The sequence below is a fragment of the Nycticebus coucang genome, chromosome 7 (genome assembly GCF_027406575.1).
Source record: "Nycticebus coucang isolate mNycCou1 chromosome 7, mNycCou1.pri, whole genome shotgun sequence".
Lineage (NCBI taxonomy): Eukaryota > Metazoa > Chordata > Mammalia > Primates > Lorisidae > Nycticebus > Nycticebus coucang.
The window spans coordinates 27,345,619-27,366,604 of record NC_069786.1 but is presented as its reverse complement, the minus strand read 5'-3'; the positions used below and the strand labels follow the sequence as shown (position 1 = coordinate 27,366,604).

At 38.8% G+C, this 20,986-nt stretch overlaps 1 protein-coding gene across 6 annotated transcripts in view; it reads right to left on the bottom strand.

Annotated features, from left to right (window-relative positions):
• Nucleotides 1-20,986, bottom strand: part of RAB3GAP1 (RAB3 GTPase activating protein catalytic subunit 1) — a 142,813-nt gene that overhangs the window by 42,244 nt on the left and 79,583 nt on the right. For all 6 annotated transcript variants that reach the window (XM_053596676.1, XM_053596678.1, XM_053596679.1 and 3 more), the window contains 6 exons: nt 15,173-15,265; nt 14,571-14,740; nt 12,238-12,324; nt 10,918-11,090; nt 8,985-9,039; nt 8,365-8,736 (listed from right to left, as the gene is read on the bottom strand). In XM_053596676.1, coding sequence (XP_053452651.1) covers nt 8,365-8,736; nt 8,985-9,039; nt 10,918-11,090; nt 12,238-12,324; nt 14,571-14,740; nt 15,173-15,265 — 950 coding nt within the window. The remainder of the gene's footprint in view (nt 1-8,364; nt 8,737-8,984; nt 9,040-10,917; nt 11,091-12,237; nt 12,325-14,570; nt 14,741-15,172; nt 15,266-20,986) is intronic.

The window sequence follows — 20,986 nt, the reverse complement described above, 5'->3', positions numbered from 1 at the left end:
CTTGGGCGGCGCCTGTGGCTCAGTGAGTAGGGCGCCGGCCCCATATGCCGAGGGTGGCGGGTTCAAACCCAGCCCCGGCCAAACTGCAACCAAAAAATAGCCGGGCGTTGTGACGGGCGCCTGTAGTCCCAGCTGCTCCGGAGGCTGAGGCAAGAGAATCGCGTAAGCCCAAGAGTTAGAGGTTGCTGTGAGCCGTGTGACGCCACGGCACTCTACCCGAGGGCGGTACAGTGAGACTCTGTCTCTACAAAAAAAAAACAAAAAAAAAACAAACAAAAAAAAAAAAAAAACTGTTTTCTTTATAAAAAAAGAATCACTTTGAGAACTTGGAAATAAAAATCTGATTACATAAAACCCTCCAACAAAACTAAAAAACAGAAATGGAATACAGAAAAAGGTAAATTCGTAAATTGACAGATTCTCCCATAATGCTGTACAAAGGGATAAAGTGATCAAATGTATGAAAAAATAGTGAAGAGGGTATAGCGAAGAGGATATACTCAGGGGTTAGAATATCCTAAACCCCTAAGGCAATAAAGCAGAAAAATAGCAAATTAGTTCCAAGGAAAGTAGAAAAAATAAATACGAAAAATCAATGAAATAGTAAATAAAATCAATAGAGAAAAATTAATGAAGCTAAAATATTGATTTTTAGGAGAAAAGATTCATAAAATTGATAAAACTCTATAATTGATCAGAAATAAGAGATACATAGAAAATGCCAATTTTAAAAATCAAAACTATAATATCATTATGGATTCTCTAAGCATGAAAAAGATTAAAAAATACTAAGAAATAATTTATGCCAAAAATATAAAATTTAGAAAAATGAAAAATTCTTTTAAAAACATTATGTGCCAAAACAGACATAAGAAATAAAAAAATCAGAATAGTTTTCTTTTTTTTTTTTTTTCCTTTAGAGACAGTGCCTTGTTCTGTCACCCAGGCTGGGATACAGTGACACATCATAGCTCACCACAACCTCAAACTCCTGGGCTCAAGTGATCTTCCAGCCTCAGCCTTCTAAGTAGCTGGGACTACAAGCACGTGCCACTACACATGGCTACATTTTTAAATATTTTGTAGATATGAGGTCTTGCTATGTTGGCCAGGTTGGTCTTGAACTCCTGCCCTCAAGTGATCCTCTTGCCTCGGCCTCCCAAAGTGCTGGGATTGTAGGCATGAGCCACTGCACCTGGGCCTCTATATCTAGTAAAGAAATCTAATTTAAAATTAAGCTTATAATTGAAAATATTCTTACAAACAAAACTCCAGACTGTAGTTTTGCTGGTGAATTATATCCAATGTATAATGAAACTAAAAAACCTCTTTTATACAAATTTCCCAGAGAATTAAAAAAGAAGAAACTCTTCCTAGACAAGAATAATATAAGGCCAGCATCTCTGACATATGAATATAAAAATACTAAAAAAAAAAAAAAGGAAAATCCAGATACATAAAAAGGGAGAATGACCAAGTGGGTTTTATACCAGGAATATAAGAATGTTTTTAATACTCAAAAATCAAGGCAATTTAGGATATTAACAGAATAAAGGAGAATAAAGTATGATTACCTCAATATGCAGGAAAATCATTTGATAAAATGCAATTAATACTTGTTCACAATAAAAACTCTCAGCAAACAAGGAATAGAACATTCTTTCTTCCTTTCTTTCTTTCGAGACATTATCAAGCTGTCACCCTGGGTAGCATGCTATAGTCATCATAGCTCACAGCAACTACTGGGCTCAAGTGATCCTCTTACCTCAGTTTTTCTATTTGTAGTAGAGACGCAGGGTCTTGCTCTTACTCAGGCTGGTTTCGAACTCGTGAGTTCAAGCAATTGAGTGGTAAAGAGTGTTGTCTCTCTCTCTTTTTTTTTTTTTTTTGAGACTGAGTTTCACTATGTCACCCTTGGTAGAGTGCTGTAGCATCATACCTCACAGCAACCTCAAACTCCTGGGCTTAAGTGATTCTCTTACTTCAGCCTGCCAATTAGCTGTGACTACAGGTGCCCTCAACAACGCCCAGCTATTTTTAGAGACAGGTGTCAGAGTGACACCTGTCTCCAACCTGTGAGCTCAGGCAATCCACCTGCCTCAGCCTCTCAAGTGCTGGGATTATAGGCATGAGCCACCGGGCCCAGCATATTAACACTCTTTTTTGTGTTGTTGTTGCAGTTTGGCGGGGGCTGGGTTTGAACCCACCACCCTCGGCATATGGGGCCGGTGCCCTACTCACTGAGACACAGGCACCACCCATAACACTCTTAATATATAAATGATATCTGCATCAGATGCCCTCAGTAATTATCATATGATTTCTCTCTGAGGATGGACCCAAAAGAGAAATGTCCAGTATTCAATCCTGTACTAGAAGTGCTAGCTAGTGCAATAACTGTGGTCCCTAACCCCTAAATCCCAGCCTGGTACTGCTCAACTATTTAGGAACCAGGCTGCACAGCTGGTGGTGAGCAGCAGGCCAGCAAGTAAGTGAAGCTTTGTATTGATAGCCGCTTCCCATCATGCATTACTGCCTGGGCTCCGCCTGCTCTCAGATAAGCAGTGGCATTGGACTCTTATGGGAGCTCAACCCTTCTATAAACTGTGCATGCGGGTGATCTAGGTCACAGATCCCTTTTGAGAACCTAATGCCTGATGACCTTGAGGTAGAAATGTAATGCACTTGAATCATCCCCAAACCCCCAAAACTATCTTCCATGAAACCAGTCCCTGGTGCCAAAAAGGTTGGGGACTGCTGCAAAGATAAGAAAAATAATTAAGAAGTGTAAAGATTGGAAAATAAGGATTCAAATTATCTTTATTAACAGATGACATGATTGCATACAGAGAAAACCCCAAGTAATCTACAAACTACTAATACAAGTGAATGTAGCAAGACTATTAAGTACAAGGTCAATGTACAAAAATCAACTGTTGGCTTGGTGCCCATAACACAGTAGTTATGGCACCGGCCACATACACCGAGGCTGGCAGGTTGGAACCCAGCCTGGGCCAGCTAAGTAATAATGACAACTGTAACAAAAAAGAAAAAAATAGCCAGGTGTTGTCGCAGGAGCCTGAGGTCCCAGCTACTTGAGAGGCTGAGGCAAGAGAATAGCTTAAGCCCAAGAGTTTGAGGTTGCTGTGAGAGTTGTGACTCCATGGCACGCTACCAAGGGCGGCATAGAGTCTGTTTCAAAAAACAAATAAATAAATAAATAAATAAACTGTTTCTATGTATCAAGGGTAATATCAGAAAATCAAATTTTAAAATGCCACTTATAATATTTGAGAAATTATAAGTACCTTGAAATACATCTAATGAAAGATATGCAAGACTTCCACTTTGAAAACTAAAACACCAGTGAGATAAATTAAGAGAAACTTTAAGTAAAATAGAAGATATTTCATAAATTCAATATTATCAAGATGTTGATTCTCCATAAATGATCTACAAAATTCGGTGCAACATGAATTATAATCCCAGTAAGATTTTAAATATATTTGTGTTTATGTATGAAAATAATTCTTCACCAGGAAGATAATGGGCAATAAATACATGAAAATCTGTTCAATATTAACATGTATCAGCAAAATGTAAAAACACAAGATTACCCTTCAGAGAAACAAAAATTAGGTTGGGTGTGATGGCTCACACCTATAATCCCAGCACTCTGGGAGCTGAGGCGAGAGGATCACTTGAGCTCAGCAGTTCAAGACCAGACTGAGCAAAAGTGAGACCCCCCCCCCTACTAAAAATAGAAAAAATAGGCATTGTAGAGAGTACCTGTAGTCCCACCTACTTGAGAGGTTGAGGCAGGAGGATTGGTTGACTCCAGGAGTTTGAGGTTGCTGGGAGCTAGGCTAATGCCACAGCACTCTAGCCTGTGGCAACAAAGTGAGAGTTTGTCAGAAAGAAAGGGAAGGAAGGAAGGAGAGGGGAAGAGGGAGGGAGGTAGGGAGGGAGGAAGGGAGGAAGGAAGGAAAGAAGACAAAAATCAAAATGACTAAAGATATCAAGTGTGCAAAAAAGAATTAACATAGTAAGCCCAAGACAGCCATCCTTAAAAAGGCCTATTTGCAAAGTTAGCCTTGGGGAGGATCCTCGCCATTTCCAGAATTGATAAAAAAAAAAAAAAAAAAAAGGGCCTCATAGTGCTTAAACAGTTTTTGTAAACAATATGGTCTATGCAGAAGACCTGTTTTCTTTCTTGAAGTCTAGAATTTTGGAACTAGGCAATGGGTAGAGTGCAATTGTGTCACAGCTCACAGTAACCTCAATCTCTTGGGCTTAAGCAATTCTCTTGCCTCAGCCTTCCAATAGCTGGGAATACAGGTGCCTGCCACAACGCCTGGCTATTTTTTGGTTGCAGTTGTCATTGCCGTTTAGCAGGCCTGGGCTGGGTTCAAATCTGCCACCTTGGTGGCCAGTGCCCTGCCAATGGAACTACAGGTGCCGCCCAATGGGTAACTTTTTAATTTATGCTCATCCCCCAATAAAAACATAGGGTGCTGTACTTCTAAACAAGCTTCCCTGGTAGACAACAATTAACATATGTGGTCACAATTTGTTGGTGAAGGAATTAAAGTGTACCCTGTGTGACCACACTGAGAGAAGATTCTTGGAAGCTCAAACTTCAGACTATGTCGCATGTACTTTTTCCCTTTGCTGATTTTTCTGTAATAAATTATAGTCATGAGTGTGATAACATGCTAAGTCATTTGAGTCTGCTTATCAAATCCCTAAGGCTAGCAGTGCTCTTGGGGCCACTGAGCACATTAAGTGGGGTAGGGATTATGCAGAATAACTACACCCCTATACACTGATGGTGGGAAGGTCAATCACTTTCAGAGACTATTTAAGAAATATCTACTGGGCGGTGCCTGTGGCTCAAAGGGGTAGGACACTGGTCCCATATGCCAGAGGTGGCGGGTTCAAACCCAGCCCTGGCCATAAAAAAAAAGAAAGAAAAGAAATATCTACTAAAATTAAAACATTTCTTTTTTTCTTTTTTTAAGAGAGAGTCTCACTATGGCGCCCTTGGTAGAATGCCGTGGCATCACAGCTCACAGCAACCTCAAACTCTTGGGCTTAAGAGATTCTCTTGCCTCAGCCTCCCAAATAGCTGGGCCTACAGGTAACTGCCACAACGCCCCGCTATTTTGTTACAGTTGTCGTTGTTTGGCAGGCCCTAGGCCCGGTTTGAAACCACCAGCCCTGGTGTATGTGGCTGGCACCCTAGCCACTGAGCTACAGGCACCGAGCCTAAAATTAAAACATTTCTACACTACAGCCAAACAATTGTTGGGAATATATATAAAAAAAAAAAAAAATGAGTGCCTACATTACCAAAGACACAAGAAGGTTCACAGCACCTTTATCATATGAAGAATTTACATGAACTAGTAAGAATAGGATAGCAGCCTAAAAGAAATATCATAGTTAATCACAGGAAAGGATGGCCAATAAATACATTTAAAGATATGGTGGTGCCTGTAGCTCAGTGAGTAGGGTGCCGGCCATATACACCTAGGCTGTGGGGTTCAAATCCAGCCCAGGCCAGCTAAACAACAATGACAACTGCAACAAAAAAAATAGCTGGGCACCTGTGTTTCCAGCTACTTGGGAGGCTGAGACGGGAGAATTGCTTAAGCCCAGGAGTTTGAGGTTGCTGTGAGCTATGACACCACAGCACTCTACCAAGGGCAATATAATGAGACTCTGTCTCAAAAAAAAAAAGATTTGTATGCTCATTAAAAATCTTGGAAATATAATTTAAAACTCTAGATACTACTTTTGACTATAATTTTGGAAAAAAATTTGTATGATTGGTAATATCAATTATTTATAAGAACTGAACAGAATGTAAGCACCATGAGTGCAAGAATCTTATTGTCTAGTTTGCTACTAAATTCCCAATGTTGAGAATAGTGACTGGCAAGTTGAAGAAAGAATGGGTATTCCTTTTCTCTTACATTCACCACTGATGGGAGCAAGAAACAGATGCAGCCTTTCTGAAGAGGAATTTAATAACTTCTATATCCATTCACCTGGCAATTCCACTTGTTATGGTCCTTAAAGGAACACTCATATATAAACATACAATATACAAAAAAAACGGTAAGAATTTGTATAGCAGCAGTTTGTTAACAGAGTAACAATAACATACACTGTGATCAAAAGGAGAATGGCTGAATAAACTATAGCTCTTCCATGCCATGGAATATTGTGGTAACAATTAAAAAAATTAAGTGGTAATGACATGAAAAGATCTTGAAGACATATTAGCTTAAAAAAAGTTGCACGCTGCCTTTCAGCCGGAGACGCCATCTTCCAGTAATTCACCAAATGACAAACACAAAGGGAAAGAGGAGAGGCACCCGATACATGTTCTCTAGGCCTTTTAGAAAACATGGAGTTGTGCCTTTGGCCACATATATGCAAATCTACAAGAAAGGTGATATTGTAGACATCAAGGGAATGGGTACTGTTCAAAAAGGCATGCCAGACAAATGTTAGCATGGCAAAACTGGAAGAGTCTACAATGTTACCCAGCATGCTGTTGGCATTGCTGTAAACAAACAAGTTAAGGGCAAGATCCGTGCGAAGGGGATTAATGTTCGTATTGAGCATAGTAAGCACTCTAAGAGCCGAGATAACTTCCTGAAACGTGTGAAGGAAAATGATCAGAAAAAGAAGGAAGCCAAAGAGAAAGGTACCTGGGTTCAACTGAAGTGCCAGCCTGCGCCACCCAGAAAAGCCTACTTTGTGAGAACTAACAAAAAGGAGCCTGAGCTCCTGGAACCTATTCCCTATGAATTCATGGCATAATAAGCATATAACATAGCACACAGGAGTACTAGTGGACCCATGTTTTTAGGCGCAAGAACCTATTTATTTCCCATGAGCTCATGGCATAATATATGTACAGTATAGCACACAGGATAACCAATAATCCCCACGTAACAGTGACAAGGTGCTGGAACCTATTTCCCACGAATTCAAAAGTCAATCAACACTTTGTCACATTCAATGGCAAGGTGCCTCCCTGAGCTACTGGAACCTCTTCGCCTATGAATTCAAATAGATACAAATAATAGCATAAAAATGTTTCTTGTTCAAAAAAAAAAAAAATTGCACGCTAATGCATATATTTAAAAACAAAAAAATCTATAAAACTGTGTATCAATATGTATATGCATATGTACATATCAAGACATAGAAACAAGTGTAAGAAATGTTACCCAAACCAATAATAATGGTTACTTCAAGGAATGAGAATTGAATTAGTGGGTGGTGGCTTTCACTCTGTCTAAACTGAATATCTCACGATAGAATATATTCCAATATTACTTAAGCAAAAACAAATCATGAAAAACTACTGTAGCTGTTGTTGGGTTGTTACTGTTCTATATCTTTTTTTTTGAGATGGAGTCTTACTATGTTCCCCTCGGTAGAGTGCTGTAACGTCACAGCTCACAGCAACTTCAAACTCCTGGGGCTTAAGCAATTCTCTTGCCTCAGCCTCCCAAGTAGCTGGGACTACAGGCTCCCAACACAACGCCCGGCTATTTTTTTGTTGTTGTTATTGCAGTTGTTTAGCTGGCTCGGGCCAGGTTCAAACCTGGCAGCCTGGGTGTATGTGGCCGGCGCCCTACCTACTAAGTGACAGGTGCTGCCCACTGTTCTATATCTTAACAGTGTAATATGGCTTCAGACGGCATTTTTGAACAGATAAAAACTAATTACATAAGTGAAAGGTTTTTTTCAGTTTTTTTTAAAGACAGGGTCTCCCTTTGTCATGTAGGCTGGCATGCAGTGGCACAATCATAGCTCACAGCAACCTCAAACTCCTGAGTGGCTGGGAGTGCAGATACATGCCACTATACCTGGCTAATTATTTTATTTTTCTTTTTTATAGACATAGGTCTGGCTATATTGCCCAGGCTGGTTCCCAATTCTTGGTCTCAAGCAATCTCCTGCATCAGCCTCAAAAAGTACTAGGATTACTACTATAGTGTGAGCCACTGCACCCAGCCCTGTTAAAGGAATTTTACTCTTGTTCTGTCCCCTCCATGTTTTTAGATTTTGTTTGTTAAACATCTGCATAGCCACCATCCAGTTTAAGAAATATAGATCACCTTATACATGATGAGCTATTATCTACTTAAACTTCAAAATACTTCTCAATTTCAGAAATGGTAAACCTAAAAACCCCAAAAGTTTATATAGATTTTAAATCTTTAGTTTCTAAACAAAAACGTTTTAAACAATTTCCCCTACCTAATCCAACTATCTCTTACTAGAATGAAGTTATATAAACAACAAAATAAATTAAAATTGAAAGAGCCAGCCTCCTACCTGGGTTACTGGAATGTAAAGAGGTTCTCCAGTATGCAGCAACGTAAGCTTCCCATGCTGATAGAGCCTTCCTTCTGGCTTTAAACTTGCCATCTCCTTATGTCCTCCTTTCTTGCCACTCTCTTGTCCATTTCCTTTAAGTTCTTCAGTATCACTTAGGCATTCAAAAAATTCTTCTTCGCTGTCACTCCAGGAATCCCAAGATTTTCCCATCTCTCCCTTTTCCTTATCTGTATCTTTCACACTATCTGAGCCCAACTGGTCTCCAGCTTTTCCAGCATCTCCTGGGTGAGTATTAGTGACATTATCTGAAGTACTTGTCTTTCTCCCCTCATCACGTGCCTTCTTTCTTTCAATACAACAATTTAACATCTTAAAGAAAATAGAAATAACATTTACAATTGAATTAGTTATAGAAAAATAAAGATCTACCCACTGTTTGAATATTTAATTTTCATCCTCTACTTCTCAGGACCTTGTTGTGACTCACAGTGACTATAAGCAACCTACAGCAGGAGGATGAGAATAACCTATAACCCATTATTACATTTAGCATTTAAATAGCTCTCATTAAGTCAAGGCTGTATGTATACCCACGTATGTCATTGGGAAATCTTTACCTGAAGCTTCTGATGTAATAAACAACACCTTAGATCTGGGGGTCCACTTGCTAATCTATCAAATAAAGAGAAAAGAAAGCTTAGTTTTAATAAAATAGCTTCAGATACAAATTTTTTTATACTATCATAATGTTTAGATATATTGCTAAGAAATCAAGGTAACTGAGTGCTACAGGGGCAACACATACGATTAAAAGACGAAAATTTATTTTATACACTTAGAACACAAATTACCAACAGCAAATATAATAGATACTTCAAAACATAATTGCAGTTGGGCATAGTGGCTTATGCCTGCAATCCCAGCACTTTGGGAGGCTGAGACAAGAAGATTGCGTGAGGCTAGGAGTTGCTTGAGACCAGTCTGGATAACACAGCAAGACCTCATCTCTACACAAAATTAAAAATAAAAAAAATTAGCTAGGCATGGGTGATGTGCAACTGTAGTCCCAGATACACAAGAGGCTGAGGCAGAAGGATCACCTGAGCCCAAGCATTTGAAATTGCAGTGAACTATGATTGTGCCACTGCACTCCAGTCTGGGCAACAGAGAAGAACCTGTCTATTAAAACAAACAAACAAACCCACAATATACTAGTAAATTAGTAATAGCTTTTAGGCTAACAGAGATGTAAAATGAGAAAAAGTCTCTAAATCCACTCCCAGGAAGTAGCTTGCACATGGTATTTCACACTATACAAAATAAATCAGTCTATAATATTCAGATCTAAATTACAATAGTGAAATCTCCCTATGAAAACCAAGATCTCTACCTCTATTTCAATGGCACCCCAGACTGATTCTAATTCTAAGGCAATCAGCCAAAGGTAACCCTGTCATATTCAACATGCTTTTAGATCTGTAGTAAGTTCCACAACAAACTGATACGAACCAAGAAAAATCCAAAATCCAACTAAGCAGAGACTGGCAAATGATACAATGGGGAATGGTTGTATTTATTTATTTATTTTTTGGTTTTTGAGACAAAGTTTCACTGTGACACCCTCGGTAGAGTGCTGTGGTATCACAGATCACAGCAACCTCAAACTCTTGGGCTTAAGCGAATCTCTTGCCTCAGCCTCCCAAGTAGCTGGGACTACAGGAGCCTGCCACAATGCCCAGCTATTTTTGGTTATAGTTGTCGTTGTCTGGCAAGCCCGGGCTGGATTAGAACCCGCCAACTCGGGTGTATGTGGCTGGCGCTTTGGCTGCTTGAACTACAGGTGTTGAGCCGGGGAGATGGTTTTAGATGAATCACCACCTTATATTACTCATAGTCATGAACCTCTTATCTTAGCATGAGAAGATGAGTGATAAACTCTTAACATTCACATACATACTAACTAAAATCGTCTTTGTGATTACACGAAATGTCAATGTAAATGATACAAAAAATTACAGGTAATGTTCAATAGATGAAGTTATGATGAACTTCAAAGATGTTTCCTTTCAATTTGCAAAATACGTGTTTGTTATATAGAAGATTTAGAAAATACATAAAAGTATAAAGAATAGATGAAAAATATAATTTCATACCTAAGAAAATTCTGTTAGCATTTGGCTGTATTTCTTTCCAACCTTTTCTATACACATATATATAGAAGAGTAATAAAAAGCACTCTGAATACACATTACTACATTATACTTTATTACAAACATTATGAACATTTTATGTTATTAAAGACTTTTAGAAAAAAATTTGTAATAGAGCCATAATTTTTTATGATAGAGATAATTTATTTAAGTATTCTGTTTAATATTTAGGTTTCACCTTTATTTACTCTTATAATTTGCTACAGTGAACACCTCTAAACATAAATTCCATGTTCGCTTTCTAACACCAGGGTTCCTAGAAAGGGAGAGTTAATGGGTCAAAAGTCAAATGTCTACTAACAAAAATCCTATCTAAAAAACTAAAAATTGAAATTATTACCCTGGAATCAGAAAGTTGTTTTCCCATCTGAAACGCATTTCAAGAACAAATTCCTGCCAGAGGTGTGCCACTCCTTTCAACCCTCCATGGTAGAAATTGATCATACAAAGACACAAAGCCAATTTGTATGTTAAACTGTCAGAAGGTGCAGATTTAAATTGATTGTAGAGATTCTAAATTTAACAAAACAGAAACAAAGCAAACTTGTTAGCAACATAATTATACCTCTGATCAAAAAGTATACAGGAGAAATTTTAATACTAAAATGAACCTATCCTACAATAACTAACTTTTAGCAAAGGTCTTATACACTACTGCATAAATTATTCTTAGGCAGTCCTGTGTTTTTAAAATTTCTACTAAAATGAAGCTATAGTTTAATGAGGCTAAAGTTACAGCTTTCAATTTCTTCTGTGGAATAGCTAAGATATATTCCAACTTTTGTGCATTGTGTGTTATTTTAAACATATTTTAATTACAAAATAAGCATATACTTGACAAAAAAATAAAATCAGAACTGTATTAACTGACAATGCGAAAGTCTATGCTTTTTTACTTCATTTCATGCGATCTATTTCTCAATATTAACTACTGTAAATAGTTTGATATATTTCTATACTTCTCACTTAAAATTTCTTCTTAATTTCTCAAAGATTATACAAGGAGAATATAAAAATATTACTTAATTAAATAGTTTTCCACTCATAATCTAATTTAAATTTGTTGTAATACATAAATTTAATGATATCACAAAAGCTCTAAAATGAGGGAAATCCTGCAGCTATGCACACTGTATTTATGCTATTTTTTTCATTGTTTCTGAAAAAATTCTTGCTACTTAAAATATCTGTCTACGGGCCCAGCACAGTGGCTCAGGCCTGTAATCCTAGCACTATGGGAGTGGGTGGATTGCCTGAGCTCACAGGATGAGCCCAAGCTAGAGCAAGACCTTGTCTCTAAAAAAAAAAAACAGCCGGGCTTGTGGCTGGCACCTGTATTCCCAGCTACAGAAGGCTAAGGCAAAAGAATCGCCTGAGCCCAAGAGTTTGAGGTTGCTGTGAACTATGATGCCATCGCACTCTACCGAGGGCAACAAAGTGAGACTCTATCTCCCCCCCCGACAAAAAAAAAAAAAAAATCTGTCTACACGCGTGTTCTATAATAGGTCATTATGTGAGTGGTGGCCATGATCTTCATTTAATATTCCAAAGGGGAATTTAAAACAAAAAGATACTTAAGCTATCAAACTAGAAATATAGCAAGCCCCTAGGAATTAAATGCATTTAAAATGTTATAATACTGCACTCCAAGTCAACTTACATAGTCTTCACTCTCTGATGGAGGATTATTGTCTACTGAAGTAGTTTCATCTAATGGTTTCTCAGAAGCAGCGTCAGGGAATAAGAACTTAGAGAGAAGAAAGAAAATAATCACATTTTAGACCACATTTCCATATTGTTGATTTTTATAACTCACATAAGCACTATTTAACTTATTAATGATTTTGCTTCTGAAACAATAGGAATGTTCATACCATATTGTTTGGCCAGTTAGTTCTACACTTTCTCAATTTTTTCTGTTTTTCTCTGAAAATACACAGTATTTCAGTGATTAGCCAACTTTAGAAATCAGACATTTTTCTTAAAAATAACTACCCGATTCTGTATGTCAAACAGCATAAAAATAAAATCTCTTCATTGTGATTCCAAGCTCATGCAAGGCCATTACCTATTTAAAAAAGTGTCAATACCATTAAAAGAGAAAACTGTAAAAAGCAATTTAAAAACAGCCACTCACTCATAAGGATCTGAAGAGATATCACTCATAGATTTTCATACATAGATTATTAAAGGTATTCAAGACTCAACTTATTTTGTGAGATATTCCTAGAAAGTAGGAAGCAGGATACATTAATGTATCTCTTCCCAAAAAATTCAGTGTAAATGACAACTGAGCTACATAATTTGAATATAATCTCTAAGGATACATTTCTAGGAAGAAGTCTTCTCCACAGAATTTACTTTTAGTTGTTTTATTGCTGACCATCCTAACTGTTTTGTGGTACTGCTGACTCAAAGTTCCTCTTATCATATATACTTTTGCTATATATTAAAGAATATTTTCAACATCTTTTTTAAAATTAAAGGACCTACTATGTGCCAGATGCCAGTACTAGGCACATTAACAAATGCTATCTTATTCTCATACTAATGTATAAGCTAAATATTGCTGCCAACATCTTATGATCTACAAGCTGAAAAAATGGCTAAGAGTCCTATTCAAACAAATGTCAGATATGAGATTAATATTCAGTTTCCAAGTCCAGTATTTTCTTTTTTCTTGCCTCGGCCTCCTGAATAGCTGGGACTACAGGGGCCCACCACAATGCCCAGCTATTTTTAGAGATGAGGTCTTGCTCTGGCTCAGGCTGGTCTTGAACCCATGAGCTTAGGCAATCCACCTGCTTTGGCCTCTCATGTGCTAGGATTAACGAGCCACTGCGCCCAGCCTCCAATATTCTTTTCATTACATTATTCTTAAAGGATTCCCCCCAGACTGTCTTATGCACAAATTTCCAGGAGTATGATTATAACTACAATTCCAATAAGAATAGCTGTCACTTATCAAAGGCCTATTATATACCACACAGTGTCATAGAAAGTCTTTTAATCCTTACAATAATTTCACAAGGTTTTGTTAGCCTCATCTTATAGATGAAGAAATTGAAGTTAATAGTTCAAAGTCATGTAGTAAGTTATGCGTGGCTTAAACTGTGGTGTGGTAGCTCCTAGACTGGACCATTCCACCACATTTACACCTAGGAGCCACCCTAGCCCTCTACTCTATACTCCTCTCATCCTTACTATAAAGCTCTACACTTGAGTCCAGACCAGTGTTTTTCAACCAGTGTGCCCTGGCACAGTGGTGTGCCATGAGAGGATCATAGGAGTGCTGTGAAAATTTTTAAAGAACATTAATTAAATTATTTGAAAGAAGTTCAAAGCACAGTAAGTATACTTTTTTTTAAACTCTTTTTTTGTGATCAACATAATTTAAATGTGCCATTGAAATTTAACTATCGGTTCAAGTGTGCCGTGCAATAAAAAAGGTTGAAAAACATTGGTCTATACTATTGTCGAAGTGATCTTTCAAAAATATAATCCTGATCACATTCACCTTCTACTTAAAACAGTATTAAACTGCAAGATAAAATCCAGCACTTCAGGATTGCAGGTTACCTGTTACCTCTGCAGCCTTATCCTTGGTCACTCTTGGAAGTATCCTACAAAATACCAACTGCTCAAGGTGCTCTGAGGCCTCTGCTTCTAACGCCTTTTCTTTAAAATTCAGCTCAAGTGTCCTTCTTTATGGAAACCCTCCTTGATTCCCACTACCCAGACAGAGACAGATGCACCCTGTGCTGTGTTCTCACAATCCCTTTTGCCAGACTTCTCACATGCAACAGGGCATTTTAACTATTGGTTATTTCTCTTCTTTGCACTATACTAGTAGGCATTCTCTGAATTTGGAGACTTTGTTTTAACACATTTTATATTCCCCACTGAGTGCCTGCCACTTACACAGAAGGGACTGAATATAAAATGAGTAAGTGAGTATTCATATAGACCTATAAAGACAGAACACTCAATTACCAGTAGAATAGTATTGAGGACATCATTATTCAGTGGTGACTCTTCTACACCTCTGTGTTTTCGTATCTTCTTCTTCGCAGTGTGTACCATATTTGATACTGATAATTTATGAATTGGAACCGGAGCTGGCTCTGTCAACCTTGATAAAGCATGAGTTATATCAGCAATTTCTATAAAAAGAATAGAAATGAGTACACATTATATCACTAAAGTGATGAGTAAGTCGATGACTGTGTGAAATACTTTATTCATTCCTTTCATTAGTGTTACATGGTCTCACAAGCATTAAATTTTAGTATACATGTTCAGCTTTATATGCAAGCATGAATGACAAAGGAGTCACACAAATTATTTCTTCACTTCAAAAATAAATCTCTAAATCTCTTCAAAATATCTTACATTTTTGGTGGAAAGAACTTATTAAATGCATTTAATGTCTTAACAAGTATAACTTTAGAAAGGAATGGCAGCTGTCTAATCCATCAAAACTTGCTTCTCCAACTTAATTCAAAATGGGAAAAACAGATGAAAAGTTGCTGGAAAACATACTAAAGAAAAATGGTAAGACCTTTGAAAGTGATATTTTTAAAAAAGCAGGTTACCTCTTCCTTCTTCCTCAAATGTGGATCGTCCAAGAATCTCATCGGTTGACTCCTTTCGACAGCAGATTTTAAAAAATTCAGTGACAAAATCACCTACATGGAAAATAAGTTACTCATTTTCACACTTAACTGAAAAAAATCAATCTTATCAATTAAAATATATTTTTTCTCACAAAAATTATAAATTAAGAAATTGTAGAAAAGAAAACTATTCAGTTTTTCCACAAAAGATGATAAAAATTAATCTTATTTCACAGTTAGCTTTGGTTCTTTCCATGACCCAAGGTATTAAAAGTTTTTCCTGGCCAGGATTAGTGGCTCACACATAGAATCCTAGCAAACCCTGGCAGGCCGAGGCGAGTGGATAGCTTGAGATCAGGAGTTCAAGAGCAGCCTGAGCAAGAGCAAGACCCCATCTCTACTAAAAATAGAAAAAACTAGCCAGGAATTGTGGCAGGTGCCTATAGTCCCAGCTACTCAGTAGGCTGAGGCAAAAAGATTGTTTTACCCCAAGAGTTTGAGGTTGCTGAGCTATGACACCACAGCACTTTACTGAGGGCTACAAAGTATGACTCTGCCTCAAAAAAAAAAAAAAAAAAAAAGTTAGAGGGTTGTTATGTACTTGCATGTATTTCATTTGATTTTTGAAATAATCCTGTAAGGTGTATAATATTATTTATACCTTTTTCTCCCATATCAAAAAATAGGTTTGCAGGTGTGATATACCTTCATAGAAGCACTCTAATACATACTATCAAAATCAGTGCTCTTTCTCATCAGATAACACGGGTCCAGGGAAACAACCAAAAAGCAAAAAAGGCTCCCCTAACAGAAATAGAAGACTATGCTACAGGAGGAAGAAAAGGGAGTAACATAAAAACATCAGAAGAGGGCAGTGCCTGTGGCTCAGTAGATAGGGCACCAGCCCCATATACTGAGGGTTGTGGGTTTGAACCCAGCCCTGGCCAAACTGCAAAAAAACAAACAACAAACAAAAACATATCTGGACATTGTGGCAGGAGCCTGTAGTCCCAGCTACTCAGGAGGCTAAGGCAAGAGAATCGCCTAAGCCCAGGAGTTGGAGGTTGCTGTGAGCTGTAATGCCACAGCACTCTACTGAGGGCAACAAAGTGAGACTCTGTCTCAAAAAAAATCAGAAGAATAAAACTAAGATAAGAAATAGTGGAGAGTGGCTCGGCACCAGCCACATACACCAGAGGTGGCAGGTTCGAATCCAGCCCAGGCCAAAAAATAGCAGGGTGTGGTGGCGGGTGCCTGTAGTCCCAGTTACTTGGGAGGCTGAGGCAAGAGAACTGCTTACACCCAAGAGTTTGAGGTTGCTATGAGCTGTGACACCACTCTACCCAGGGCGACTGCTTGAGGAAAAAAAAAAAAAGAAATAGTGGAGAATTCTAAGGTATAGACAAGTTAAATCTAAAAGACAAGAAAGGGAGGCCACAGAGGGCAATCCAAGATGGCGGCTGAGTAACAGCCTCCCTGTAACAGAGCACAGTGAGTCTGGGGAGATTAAGACTGCAGGCATCTCTGGCTGGTGGGATCTGCCTATAATCATCCCTTTGATGATACAGGGAGTCAGCAAGGGACTTCTGGACCCCAAGAGGAGGACAAAAACAGTGGAAAACTGGCAAGTGGTTGTGTGTGTCCCATTGACCTAATCCCGCAGGCAGCCATAAGTACAAGCAGCAGTGAGACTGCAAACCGAAAAGACCTTACCTGTGAACTGTTTCGGTGTTTTTGGACTTGGCACTCAGTTGAAGTGCCTTTGGAGAGAGACTGAACAGAAGTGAGGAGAACTTTGGGCATTCTCTGGGGCCCCAGACTGCTGAGCTGCTGAGCCGGACGTTGCTAATAGTGTTTGGCTGTGAGCCACAGGGAGCCATTGTGAGAGAACAGCCCCAGCAAGCTCCGCCCTCAGGGTCGCAGAGCAACGATCGGGTGGGAGCTAATAACACAGTGACTGAGCAGCCTAAAGGCGGGAACAGAGCTGCCTTACAGCCTTAACCCTCAGGGGTAGAGTGAGACCGGTCTTGGCACACTGGAGCCTCGGGCTGTTGCCCAGGGTAGAGTGCCATGGCGTCACAGCTCATAGCAACCTCAAACTCCTGGGCTTGGCGCTGCCTGGACCTCCTTAAGAGCTGCGCCATGACCCCAACCCGCCATCCGCACACATCGGGCCTCTGCATGCCCTGACCAGGAACTACAGGAGCCCCGCAACCCTGTGTCCTCCCTCCTGTACCCGCCCTGCCTCCACACCGGCCTGCTCATCTAGCCAGCGACTCTGGTAGCCGCGTGCCCTCCGGAACCCTCCCTGCCTCTGCACAGAGCCCATCTCCTAGCCACAGACTGCTGGAGCCTCGGGCTCTCTGTGCCAAAGTCACCGGGCGCCAGGCACTCCCAGAACTGTGCACACCACCTCCCGCCCTGTTGCTGGATCCAGGTGTGTCACACGCCAGAGCTGCTTCCATAACCAGAACTCCCTGGCCGGGGCAGCCCCAGAGGGACTACACAGGGTCACTCCCTACAAAGATCCAGCAACAACAGAGTGATCCTGCTGGGGTCTAATCTTGGAGAGACACCTCCCTAAATCTGAGGATGGCCAGAGGCAACGGTGAAAAACAATCATGAGGCGAAATCAACAGGAAAACTTTGGCAAGATGAAGTCAGAGTAGATCAACTCTCCCAAGGATCAATGGGGCAGACACAGCACAGGGTCCCAGGCACAAACAAATAGCTGAGATGTCAGAAATCGAATTCAGAATCTGGATAGCAAATGAGATCGAATTAGAATTCCAAGCAGTAACACAAAAGATATCTCAAGAATTCAACGAATTCAAAGACCAAATGAACAAAGATTTTGACACACTGAGACAAGAAGTTGTAGCCCTCAAAGATCTCAGAAACACAGCAGAATCCCTCAGTAACAGAATGGAGCAAGCAGAAGAAAGGATTTCTGACATTGAAGACAAAGCTTTCGAATGCTCCCAAACTCTCAAAGAGGAAGAGAAATGGAGGGCAAAAACAGATTACTCTCTCAGAGAGATCTGGGATAATTCGAAGAAAACTAATATTCGTCTTATAGGGATCCCTGAAAGCAACGAAGTGGCTTCACAAGGCACAAAGTCTCTTCTCCATGAGATTATGAAGGAGAACTTTCCAGACATGCCAAGAGATTCTGAAATTCAGATAGGAGTTTCAGAACTCCAGCACGACTCAACCCAAATAAGACATCCCCCAGACACATCAGAATCAACTTCATTAAAGTTAATATGAAGGAAAAAATTCTGAAAGCAGCCAGACGAAAAAAAACCATCACCTACAAGGACAAAACTATTAGAATAACTGCAGATTTCTCTGCTGAAACCTTTCAAGCTAGAAGAGGATGGTCATCGACTTTTAATCTCCCAAAACAAAATAACTTTCAACCCAGGATCCAGTACCCAGCTACAGGAGTACAGGAGTTTCATTTATGATGCAGAAATTAAATACTTCAATGACCGTCACGTGTTGAAGAAATTTGCCATAACTAAACCAGCTCTCCAGGATATTCTCAGACCTATACTCCATAAAGACCAGCATAATCCTCCACCACAAAAGTAAACCCACCCAGAAAATTTTGATCAAATTCCAACTTCCACAGTCACAAAAGGATTAAAAATGTCCACCAGACTTTCGAAAGGCTTATCAATATTCTCAATTAATGTGAATGGTTTAAAATGTTCTCTAAAGAGGCACAGGTTGGCTGACTGGATACAATAACTTAAGACAGATAACTGCTGCATACAAGAATCGCATCTTACATTAAAAGACAAATTTAGACTCAGGGTGAAGGGATGGTCATCGATACTCCAGGCAAATGAAAAGTAGAAAAAAGCAGGTGTTGCAATCCTATTCGCAGATGCAATAGGCTTTAAACCAACCGAAATAAGGAAGGATAAGGAAGGACACTTCATATTTGTTAAAGGTTAATACTCAATATGATGAGATTTCAATTATTAATATTTATGCACCCAACCAGAACGCACCTCAATTTGTAAGAGAAACTCTAACAGACAGGAGCAACTTGATTTCCTTCAGCTCCATAGTAGTTGGAGATTTTAACACCCCTTTAGCAGTGCTGAATAGATCTGCCAAAAAGAAGCTGAGCAAATAAATTTTAGATTTAAACTTAACCATTCAACATCTGGACTTAATAGACATCTACAGAACATTTCATCCCAACAAAACTGAATACACATTCTTCTCATCAGCCAACGGAACATACTCCAAAATCCACCACATCCTAGGCCACAAATCTAACCTCAGCAAATTTTTAAAAATAGAAATTATTCCTTGCATCTTCTCAGAACATCATGGAATAAAAGTCGAACTCAATAACAACAGGAACTCCAACCCCAAATCCAGTAGAAGAAAAGAAATAACCAAAATCAGAGCAGAACTAAATGAAATGGAAAACAAAAGAATAATACAACAGATCAATAAATCAAAAAGCTGGTTTTTTGAAAAGGTCAACAAAATAGATAAACCTTTGGCCAACCTAATCAGGAAAAAAAGAGTAAAATCTCTAATCTCATCAATCAGAAATAACAAAGATGAAATGACAACAGACCCCTCAGAAATCCAAAAAATCCTTAATGAATATTACAAGAAACTATATTCTCAGAAATATGAAAATCTGAAGGAAATTGACCGTTACTTGGAAGCACATCACCTTCCAAGACTTAACCAAAATCAAGTGGAAATGTTGAACAGGCCCATATCAAGTTCGGAAATAACATCAACCACACAAAATCTCCCCAAAAAGAAAAGCCCGGGACCAGATGGTTTTACGTCAGAATTCTACCAAACCTTTAAAGAGGAATTAGTACCTGTATTACTCAACCTGTTCCAAAAGGTAGAAAAAGAAGGAAGACTACCCAACACGTTCTACGAAGCAAACATCACCCTGATCCCCAAACCAGGAAAAGACCCAACAAGAAAAGAAAATTATAGACCAATACCACTAATGAATACAGATGCAAAAATATTCAACAAGATTCTAACAAACAGAATCCAGCAACATATCAAACAAATCATACATCATGACCAAGTCGGTTTTATCCCAGGGTCTCAAAGCTGGTTCAATATACGTAAATCTATAAATGTAATTCAGCACATAAACAAATTAAAAAACAAAGACCATATGATTCTCTCAATCGATGCAGAAAAAGCTTTTGATAACATCCAACATCCATTCATGATCAGAACACTTAAGAAAATTGGTATAGAAAGGACATTTCTTAAACTGATAGAGGCCATCTACAACAAACCCACAGCCAATATCATATTGAATGGAGTTAAATTGGAATCATTTCCACTCAGGAACCAGACAAGGCTTTTCCCATTGTATTCATTGCTCTTTAACATTGTAATGGAAGTTTTAGCCACCGCAATTAGGGAAGAAAAGGCGATCAAGGGTATCCACATAGAGTCAGAAGAGATCAAACTTTTGCTCTTCGCAGATGATATGATTGTATATCTGGAAAATACTAGGGACTCTACTACAAAACTCTTAGAAGTGATCAAGGAATACAGCAGCGTCTCAGGTTACAAAATCAACATTCATAAATCTGTAGCCTTTATATATACCAACAATAGTCAAGTTGAAAAAACAGTTAAGGACTCTATCCCATTCACAGTAGTGCCAAAGAAGATGAAATACTTGGGAGTTTATCTAACAAAGGACGTGAAAGACCTATATAAAGAGAACTATGAAACTCTAAGAAAAGAGATAGCTGAGAATGTTAACAAATGGAA